Source organism: Zerene cesonia, chromosome 13 (assembly GCF_012273895.1).
Source record: "Zerene cesonia ecotype Mississippi chromosome 13, Zerene_cesonia_1.1, whole genome shotgun sequence".
NCBI lineage: Eukaryota > Metazoa > Arthropoda > Insecta > Lepidoptera > Pieridae > Zerene > Zerene cesonia.
In genome coordinates, this window is record NC_052114.1 from 3,275,852 (window position 1) to 3,286,909 (window position 11,058).

An 11,058-nucleotide genomic window follows, 5' to 3' on the forward strand; every position below is an offset into this window, starting at 1 on the left:
GTGACGTATAACTTATTGCCAATATAATATACATTTTTTGATACAGTTAAAATGACTGTACGTATCCTTATCGTTCTTTAGTCGTAGATAACATATAATTTGTTGTTCAAATTATAAATCACTAATTAATTATTTATTGTTCTTCCTTAATTTATTCTTTTCGGTAAGTAGACAGCAATTCCACATCAAGCCTAAACTACGGACGCGCCATTAGCCTGTCACCTTTCTATTTTTCCCTTTTCTATAACTTGGGGAAGCCGAAGTAACCTAGTCAGTCCAAATAGCTTAGACTCATTATTCGCGTATTGTGTTTTCAGGATCTGACATTACACAAGAAATTAGTGGTAAAAGAGCGGAGGCCGAACACTCCGCGTATAATATACGTGGCGGGTGGATACTTCAGGCATTCCATAGATGTGTTCGAAGCGTTCAATTTGGATGACAACTGTTGGACCACTTTGCCGCGACTCACCGTGCCTAGATCTGGATTGGGAGCTGTGTTTTTAAAGGTATTGTCTTCATTATCTCATAAATATTATATAAACCACAAGTTGTGCAGAATATAAGTGCTGTATAGTGTTATATAAGCAAATATTAAGTCCTCCTCCTTCTAATGCATTATACAGCACGTACTTTATACCTCTTGGCGTGGAAAGAATTACATCGAATTACATCATTTTACACATATGTCATTTCTTATTTTACGAGTATGGTATTTGGGAAGGGTAATAACGTAAGAGCCTCAATGGACTATGATTTTATTTATTTAGTTAGTGATTGAAACTGCAATACAACCTTATAATTTTTGTTATATAGCGCTTCGCTGATACAAAGGAAATACTGATAAACTTTCACATATCATGATTGAATTGCACGTCGGCCGGAAGTGCTGCGATTACGTATATATGCTGACATGTAATGATATCTGCTATGTTTGTAAATATGATTTTTAATCTAGAAATTTTTTACGTTAATGTTAAAATCGAGTTGCGTTAAACTGTTTTATTCGTATGCATAGGTTTTTATTATTTGTTGATGTATTTGTCTACTATCCGAAAATGTTATGCTATTACTGAAAAAGATATATGGTACCGGGCGGGTACCCTAGACCCTTTTTTTTGTTCTGGAGAAATCTTGCATAGATACCCACGAGAGCAGGAGCGAGGAGGAGTCAGTTATGTCGGATATCACCGACTAAAACCCCAGTGCTCCGTTGAGCCGCTTTAGTGGAGGGGGGCGCTTTAGTCACGGGAACTGGTCTTACTCGTCCACGACAACACCCTAGAGTATACAAATAAACTAAACATTGACGCGAACAATTTTATAAGCAGGGATTCTTCTATGCGGTGGGGGGACGCAACACATCGCCCGGCTCCTCGTACGACAGTGACTGGGTGGATGTGTACAACCCCGCTACGGAACACTGGCGACCCTGTAGACCCATGTCCACCCCAAGGCATAGGGTGAGTTTTAATGAACTTTAGCACAACTAGCGGTGCGCCTTGACTACGCCTTTGGTACACATATTGCCTATATCGTTAAAAGATCACGTACACAACACGCGGTGAAAAGAATTTTTCAAATCGGTCCAGTGGTTTCTTAGTCCGTACAAACAAATTCATCAGCTGTTAAATTATATGAAGTAAATATTTTAATTAAGTCTATTTAGTGTTTTTTTGGCAAATACATAGTATTATAGAAGATATGTCAGGAATATAGCGATTAGTATTTATTTTTCTTTATGCTGTATATAAATCGTCTCTCAATTGTGGGTGATATAGGGTTTTATTAATACTAATAATGTAAAGCTACAGATTTTGCTGTGTATTTGAACTTTGAACCCGCTAATCTCAAGAACAATGTGACCGATTTCTCGAATTCTTTCACCATTGCATTTGTAAGCGATTCCTGAGTGTAGCAGGTCCATGTACCACGTTGGATGCGGACCACTAAATAATAGATAATTAGAATTCATTATTTTCATAATAAAACATTACTTTTCCTTGTATCTATCTACTAGATGTGAAATATATTTTCCGTTATTTATGTTTCTCATCATTTTAACTTCCTTCTCTTAACTTCCGTAATTATTACTAGATCAAAATTATCTATATTGGTCCACCCTTTCTCGGAGTTTTAGCTAGACGAACGAACAGCAATTGATTTATGCCTATTATTATTCTCTTTTCAGGTAGGTGTCGCTGTGATGGATGGTTTACTTTACGCCGTGGGGGGTTCTGCTGGATCTGAATATCATAAGTCTGTCGAATGGTCAGTATGTATACAGTAGTGTTTAATAATATGTGGAATTTAAGTTAAATTTTAAACACACGAAAATATTTTAACTTTTTTTTTAATTAGATATTTATGTCTCTGTATTTAACTATAATTAAAATAAGTAAGGAGGCCCGTTTCCTTTTCCTCACCCGTCCCAGTCCATTCCTTCTTTCCAGTCGTTAATCCTTTCCTTTTCCCTTACCCCATAAAAGCGGGCAGCGCATTCACAGAGGTACTACCTTTGCGAATGTTTATGGGCGGTGGTGATCGCTTACCATCAGGCGAACCACCAGCTCAGCTGCCCGCTATGACATAAAAAAAAAAAAAAAAAAAAGTAAGTATTATTGTTCATGCCGTATTTCCATTCTAGGAAACTCGCGTTTATAATTTTTGTATAAGTATATTTCGTAGACCTTCCAATGTAAATAAGGCTTGCGTTTGTATAAGTTTTAGTTCTGTTAGTTTTAAAACGTAAAATTTTTAAAGATACTTATTTCTCCTTCAAGCAATAAATGATTGAATCTGTATGAAATTTTTTACGAATATAAATCACAGCCTGGATAAGCAAACCATCCATATCAATCCGGATCTCACTCGAGTGAATCCGCACGCTTCCATTAATAATTTTACGTCATTCAAACATATTACTATCTCCAGCTACGACCCGGAGAAGGACGTATGGACGTACGTGGCGTCAATGGGCAGCGCCCGGCTGGGCGTGGGCGTGGCCGTGGTCAATCGGCTGCTGTACGCCGTGGGCGGGTTCGACGGCGCGCGGCGCGTGCGTTCCGTCGAGTGCTACCACCCGGAGAACAACCGCTGGACCGAAGTCGCGCCCATGAGCGTGGCCCGCAGCGGCGCCGGTACGTGCTGCTCGTGCTCCACTCGTGTGTGTGCTGTGTGTGCTATGCGTGCTGTGTGTGCTGTGTGTGCTGTGTGTGCTGTGCGTGCTGGGCCAATAGGGCTCGGTTCTAGGGTGCTAAGCGTAGGCCATTGGGTAGTCGTCATGTGTATCGCTTGCGTTGTAGCTAGGGTTGCGCCTGCGCATGTGTTGTTGCTATTAACTACTGTCTTGTAGGAATACTGGTTGAAAATACAATAAATAGGAAAAATATTGTGCCTTTTGTTTACACATAAACCATTTAATTGCTGACATCTAACGACAATAGGTAGACTTCGTCTCGAAGCACTTTTGATTTCCCATAACATAGATTGATATTTACCGTTTAACTCCGATCAATTAGTCATATCTTATTATTAGTCCGTTTCCTATTGCGAAATTAGTGTCCGTAAATAAATGACATTAGTCATTCGTTTCCGCATCACTAAATGGCTCGTGGTTCGCAAGGCGTGGCAGCGCTGAACCAGTACATCTACGTGGTGGGCGGGTACGACGGCACGCAGCAGCTGTCGGCGGTGGAGCGCTACGACACGGAGCGCGACGCGTGGGACACCATCGCGCCCGTGCCCGTCGCGCGCTCCGCGCTCTCGCTCACCGTGCTCGACAACAGGCTCTACGCCATGGGTGAGTGCCAGCCCTGGCTGGGATAGGTGTAACGCATACGTAACCCGAGTGTATCGGCCATAAATTCCTCAATTTTTAGATACAAATATAAGTAATATGGTAACATTTATATGTCAAGAAGCTAAGGGTTATAGTATAATTCGTTTTTTTAAATTTATGTTGACTCCAATTTATGCGTAAAGACTTATGTAAATAAATTTTAAGTAGTAGATATAAAAATCATTTTTACGTTGTCCAAAAGTTACAACTTCTAATCGAAGAAATGTGTTTAGCCCGATACAATCTTTGCGTCAACAACCTCTCGAATAATCTCAATAATACTATAAAAACGTATTTCATGCAAATAACATAACTCCCGCAGGCGGTTACGACGGCAACGCGTTCCTCGACATCGTAGAAGTGTACGACCCGGTGACCGACAAGTGGGAGAGCGGCACCCCGCTCACGTCGGCGCGCTCGGGCCACGCGTCCGCCGTCTGCTACCAGCACGTGGCGCCGCTCGAGGGCGAGGCCAAGCCGGCCGTGCTCAAGAAGCTGAACAAGCGCACTCGCTCCCCGCAAGCCACCTCCTCGCACACCGATGACGTGCCGATGCCAGATAACATCATACGGACGTTGTCCACTTCGCGAGGACAGTTATAACCCGGCTGGAGATGGGGCGCGTACGACCCGACTGATGTGCAGTGAACGTGATCATGTGTTCACCGAGTGGGACAGTTCTAACCTGACCGGGACAGTGTGCAAGTGATATGTCCACCTAAAAAAATACAAGTGTTGAAAGTAAAGGGCCAATTGTAACCCAACTCCTGACAGTGCATGCAGTAACTCTGATCATGACACGTCCACCTCTTAGAGACAGTTGAATCCTAATCAGGGTGTGCAGGGACTAAACTATTCCGTGATTCGCTCATAATCTCATCACATGCAATGTTATATTTCACAAATGTAATTCTTTAATGCATACTGCCATTGAATGCCATTTCTAAGTTGTGTATATTACAGAATATATAATCACAATGTATGTTGTAATGGATGTTTATTTAAGTCTCAAACTGTATCGTGGAATCTAATTTAACTTAGGTTAAGTGTAAGTGTATCATGCTGGTAAAGTATTGACAATAGACTTGTTATATATATTCAGAATAAGGGTGTTATTGTTTTGGATTTAATCCTTGGTTATAAAATATTGTTTCCAAATATATGTATAATAATAATGATTCAACTGTATGAATGGATAAATCATATAAATAAACTGTAATGTAAATATAGTTTACTCCTAATGTTTTAAGAAAATAAAGACTGTTATGGGATTGATATATACTTTTATTTTTGTACCTTTTCAATATGTAAATCTTATTTATAAATGATGCAGCAACAATCCTTAAAATCTAGATTGTCATGTGACAGCTGGCTAGTTATGCTGGATATTGCTACCTAGAATACTTACGAACACTTATATAATAAATTAAACACTGGAGCAGAACTACTTAAATTAACATCAATATATCCATAATATTTACAAACACTTTCCAGTTCCATATCAATTATTTTTATATAAAAAATTATATACAAAAATCAAGTTCTATTACTATTACCTGCTGACAAAAATATTAAGTTATAAAATAACTCAATTTAATACATTATGTATTAACTAATATTCTAATAAATAAATATAAATTAAATCTGAATATTGCCTATTTCTTCACTTTCCTTCGTCTCTTGACAAATATTCTGACATCAGGAAGATCCTGGTCATTTGCTATTTCAACAGTCCTCGAGCTGTTTGACGAATCTATATTTGAATCCTGACTTGTCGCATTCTTTGCAGTGTGATCACTGTTATGTATCGATGCTTCAATGCTAAGCTTTAAGGGTGTTGATGTTGCCAAAGCTTTTAAAACAGGTACAGAGTAACCTTTTGGTGGTAATTGTTTATTGTCTTCTGTAATATGGTTACTGTTGACTACTGTGTCCTCTACACAATCAGGTTGAACACCTGTAGATATAATAACAACATTTGATCCATCCATTGATACTTCAGGGTTAAGATTTTCATACAAATTATCATTATCGATATTTAATTCTTTATCATGATTCCGCTTATCTTCTGGTTCATTATCATCTTTTTTAACATCAATTGAATTAACATCGTCATTGAAATCCATTTTTAAGCTATTAATATCCATTATGTTTTGTTTATGACCCATTTCTACATTTTGTACATTTTCCAGTGCTTTTTCCTTATCCTCTTTTTGTTCTAATTGCATATCTACTGCACTTTGAGTATCATCGAAAATAGATTCAAATGCGTTTGTGTGCTTTACCACAGCTGTAGTTGTGGCTGTAATTCCTAAATCTTCAGGCATAATTAAACTATTACTTTCACCGAATAAGTCACTAAATTTGGTTTTAATCTCTTCAGTTTTATCTTCTTTTTCATTTCTACTTTTAGATCTTTTGGTAACAGTATCATTATTCTGCTCAGCAGATTTTGCCTCTAGTTTCTTTTTGCTCTTTTTACTTCTTGGTTCTTTTGTAGTTGTATCACTATCTTTTTTAGTTTTTGTAGACCTCTTTCTTTCTTTCTCCTGATTTAAATTGCCAACCTCAGCCTTCAACACGTCACAAGATACAGTATCAATTGTTATTTTCTTTGTGTTCTTTTCATTACACTTTTCTTGTTTAGATTTTACTGTGTCATCCACTTCTTTTTCCTGATTTATTATCTTGTCTTTGATTTCTTGACATGAGACACGATCAGCAATAGTTTTCGGTGATAACGTATTACTAGAATTATCTTCTGTAGTTTTTGGGGTCTTTTCAACATTTTTCCCTTCTTTTAAGTTACCAACTTTCACCTTGGATTCCTCATGTGATATATTCACTTCTGTGTTGTTGTGTGTCTTGATGTCACTTAACTTATCTTTTTTAAGTTTTATACATTTATCAGTCTCTTTCTCTTGCTTTACATTACTAACTTTGTTATTAGCTTCCTCGCATGGTACAGGACCTAATGTGTTTTTGTTCGAGTTGTTTTCATTAAATTTATCTATTTTACTTTTGATACACTCATCCGCTTCTTGCTTATTGTTACTAACTTTTACCTTAGATTCTTCATTAGAAACAGGATCTTTTGTACTCTTCTTAGTATTATTATCACAACTCTTGTCTTTATTGCTTTGTGGTAACATGTCAACTTCATTTTCCTGTTTTGAATTACTCACTTCGTTCTTGGATTCTTGATATGTTTCATCTTTTACTGTTTTTTTCTTCGAGGTTTTCTCACGAAATTTATCTCTTTTTGTAGATTTATTCATATCTTTATCCTGCTTTAAATTCCCTATTTTATCTTTCAATTCGCCACTTGACACATTAGCAACTAAATTTTGCTTTGTGTTTTTTTCACTACTATCAGTTTTATACTCATCTGAAGTTTTTTGCTTTGGTAAATCCATGTTTTCATCATCACTTAGCAATAAATCTCTTTCTACAGTACCTAGAGAGCTAACTTGATTCTCCGTATCAATTGAATTACTTTGATCTGTTATGGGTTTTGCGGTAGTAATTTCTTGTGAACATATTTTGTCATCTGAATGAAGATTTTTTGTATTTACTAAAATCATATCTTGTAATTCATCAACTTTTTTTATTTCCTTTTTTCCTTCACTTTGTGACAGTTTTTCTTCATTTTCTTCATTTTTTCTAACTTTTTGTTTAGGTATTTTATATTTATTAATAACATTCTTTGGTTTATCCAAATAAGAATGTAAAATCTGGTCATCCGGTTGTTTGCTTTTATGTCTCTCTTTAACAATAATATTTTCGTATTCCTTTTCATGATCTGTGCTTCCTATCTCTCCAGATTCCAGAGACATGTCCAAGTCAAGATTTTCAATGTTCATATAAAATTCATCTACTAATTCTTCACTCATATTATGTACTGATGGTTTAACTAACAAAGCATCAGGTACAATAACTTTGGGTAGATTCCATAATGATTTGTCCACCATTCTAATATCAATATCTTGACTAGATGTTGTTTTTAATACAGCTTTATTATTTTCAGTCTTTAAGATATAATTCTTACTTGAAATCCTAGGATCTTCTAATGGTGTAGCAGCTGTGTGCATTATTTCTGAAAGAAAACAAAAAGTTATAATAGTTGCGATAGCTTGAACATACATAACAATTTAAAATTTTACTATAAAATATTTACCTTTTATTTTGTAATAATCATTAGACTCAGGTATAAAATGATCAGGTGATTGACAAGACCTATATGGATCATCAGGAGATATAAGAGCTGTAGATGGATCGACATGTTCTTTGTAGTTAACTCCACGATCCCGATCTCCACTAAGGTATTGTCCATAAGAATCTATTCTTAATTTTTTGTGGCTAGGTTCTTCTAAATGGAAGTGGTGAGGTAATTTATGTTTCATTGCATGATTTTCACTTCTACTATTCCTGGGATGATTATCATAAAAGCGTGAATCTTTGTCGTAATTAGAGCGACGATCGCGACTTTTATTGCGCATATATCTATCAGACGGTGGGCTTCGTCGTCGGTCGTATTTATACTGCCCAGAATTATTGTCAAGTGCTCTGTTTCGTATATTTCTTTCCGGGCTACCATACCTTCTGTTGTGATTTTGTTCAGATCTGAAATGACTTTCGTAATTGTCATCGTTTATCCTTGTACTTCTTCGCTTATATCGGAGATCTTTTGACGTCTGACTATTACAAGAATATCTATCTTCCATGCTGGATGTTTCAGAAGTTCTGGTACTTTTCCTATCTGAATGGTTAATGTTACTAAGTCTAGGGTGCCTTAATGGATTACATTTATCATTTTCATCTTCAGAACTCCATACAAGTTTTTTATCCTCCAAAATTTTGCTAAAAATACAAAATGAAGTTATTATAGAAATTTTCCTTGTCATTAAATTAATAGCTTATTCATAATTGAAAAGAAAACAAAAAATTAGACTATCATAAATTATTAGTTCAGAAGTATTATGAAAATATTAATAAATATTAAATCTAAAATATTAATATACAAATAATTACATTTTATATGGCCATAGAAACATTTGATGATTTGAAAGTAACTTTTGTGTGAAAATAAGTTGAAATCTTTACAAAAAGTACTTTAATCATACCTCACAGCTGGCACGGATTTCCTTCTATCCATAATTTTCCTTGTTCTTTTTATAGGTTCATCATCCAAAACATTTTCTTTTGTTTCACTAATTTTGTTTGAACCTTTATAATCTTTAGTTCTTTCTACCTTTTTTTCTTGTTCTTCTTTTTTACCATCCACTTTAACTGGAGACTTACTTCTTGATTTTCTATAAAAATGACACATTATAATAATGATATTACTGGTAAAAATTATGAAGTTCTAAACATGGAATTAATCAAGAAACTTACTTGTTATCAGCAGACTTCTGAATATTACTTCCAGCATGGATATTTCTGATAGAGTTAAAAAATCCTCTCCCTTGTGTTTGAAGACTTTTTATTACAAGCATATCTTTCCTGTGAACAAATGAAATACATGGACATTATAATTATGTATGTATTAGCTTTCAATTTTATAATACTTCTTTAAACATGCCCATGTCTGTATATTTTAGTAAAAAAAATAAATATATATGAACGAATCTTAATTGTAACAATAGAAATCAAAACAATTTTATTTAGATTTCCTTGTATTGGTCAGTGCATGCATTGTAGATGGATTGTAAGTATTTATATGTGTTTGTGGACGACAAATATTAATTAATGAATGCACCACAATTACACTATAATACAAAATAAGTCATAAAAGACAATGTTGTACCAAAGGCGGACTTATCTTTCATATTCAGCAATATCTGGCAGATATTGTGTTTAAAATACATTACTAAAATAGCAATGCATGCAATATCAAGCTTTGTATATACACAAACATTGTGACTCAATATAATTAATTATTCCACATTGCTTTTAATTATTGATGTTATATTAGTAGCCTGTCTTAATCACACTACCTCTGAATAAGTTCAAAATAATGTTTATGTTCTATTTGAAAATTCCCAATGGTATACCAATCATAATTTTTATTGGCACTAAATGAGCACAATACCATTTATAAGAAGTTTGTTGCAATAAATTATGCAATATCTAAATCAATAATTGCTTTAATACAATGTGTGATGTGCAACATATGTATCTGATAATTATATATTATAATTGTATAAAGAGATGAACAATGAAAAAAATCTATGCAGTTAACTAGCAACTAATAAAATACTTACTCTATGTTGAGATCAGTTATCATTTGGGTTTTCCTTTCAATTTCTGCCTTTGCAGTTTTAAGTAATGAGGAATAGTTCAATTCTAATTTTTTATATTCTGAACTCAGCTTGTCAAAATCCTGTAAAATATTCTATAAAATCAATGCACATCCATTCTGCAACTGATCAACTAATACACTCAATATTGTTAAGCTATTAACTTCATTACAAATACATCATATATTATACTAGCTGTGCCCAGAAGGTTTACCCGTGTTGTACATTATCTAACATAACCTATAATAGACATAATCATCATAAATGAACTACCTAATACTGAAAGAGCTTTTCAAATCTGACCAGTGGTTCCTGAGATTACAAACTTTTAAACAAACTCTTCAGCTTTAAATGAAAGTATAGACTTCTTGGAATAATTTTTTTTAATGACACTTCTATGTTAGAGTATATTTAGTAAAACATCTAGCATTACACTCATTCAAATGCAGTGCAGAGAACATATTGCAATAAGGAATTGTTTCTGAATAACTGTTTATCATTATTATAGTTCATTCATGAAGGTCGCAAATAGGTGATGTTTCATAATTGTGAAAAAGAACCATATGTCAAAATGGCTACCAACTAAAGACAGCACTTTACAAGATCCAAAAAATCTACAACAAGAAATAGTTGTTGGTTGGTTGTTATTTTTTATCATATTGATACAATTTTAAAGAAATATCAATCAATAAACAAAATTTTGTAGTAGTATTCATAACTACACATCTTACTACTGACAAGACAATATGATTTTAAGTACTTAATATGTCCAGTTAAACATATTAAAAAAAAAGTGGCAATTTAAAAAAAAAAACTTTCAGTAAGAAACATGATCTAATCCTGCCAAGTCTCTTATATAATTTTAATATCATAAAAAACTGTAATAAAGTCAATCAAGTAGATGACACTTGATTAGCC

General features: G+C 34.5%; 2 protein-coding genes across 3 annotated transcripts in view; one reads left to right on the plus strand and one right to left on the minus strand.

Annotated features, from left to right (window-relative positions):
• Positions 1-5,036, plus strand: part of LOC119831395 (kelch-like ECH-associated protein 1B) — a 31,805-nt gene extending 26,769 nt beyond the window's left edge. For both annotated transcript variants that reach the window (XM_038354719.1, XM_038354718.1), the window contains exons 8-13: positions 318-509; positions 1,332-1,463; positions 2,192-2,271; positions 2,935-3,140; positions 3,626-3,802; positions 4,164-5,036. In XM_038354719.1, coding sequence (XP_038210647.1) covers positions 318-509; positions 1,332-1,463; positions 2,192-2,271; positions 2,935-3,140; positions 3,626-3,802; positions 4,164-4,444 — 1,068 coding nt within the window. In that variant the 3' untranslated portion in view covers positions 4,445-5,036. The remainder of the gene's footprint in view (positions 1-317; positions 510-1,331; positions 1,464-2,191; positions 2,272-2,934; positions 3,141-3,625; positions 3,803-4,163) is intronic.
• Positions 5,037-5,118: 82 nt separating this feature from the next.
• On the minus strand, positions 5,119-10,912 carry LOC119831376 (MATH and LRR domain-containing protein PFE0570w-like). The gene is made up of 5 exons (XM_038354691.1): positions 10,105-10,912; positions 9,236-9,343; positions 8,965-9,153; positions 8,019-8,701; positions 5,119-7,937 (listed from the first exon to the last, which is right to left on the minus strand). Exons 1-5 carry the CDS (start codon positions 10,125-10,127, stop codon positions 5,497-5,499), a joined length of 3,444 nt encoding a protein of 1,147 aa, XP_038210619.1. The 5' UTR covers positions 10,128-10,912; the 3' UTR covers positions 5,119-5,496.
• Between the last annotated feature and the right edge of the window lie 146 nt (positions 10,913-11,058).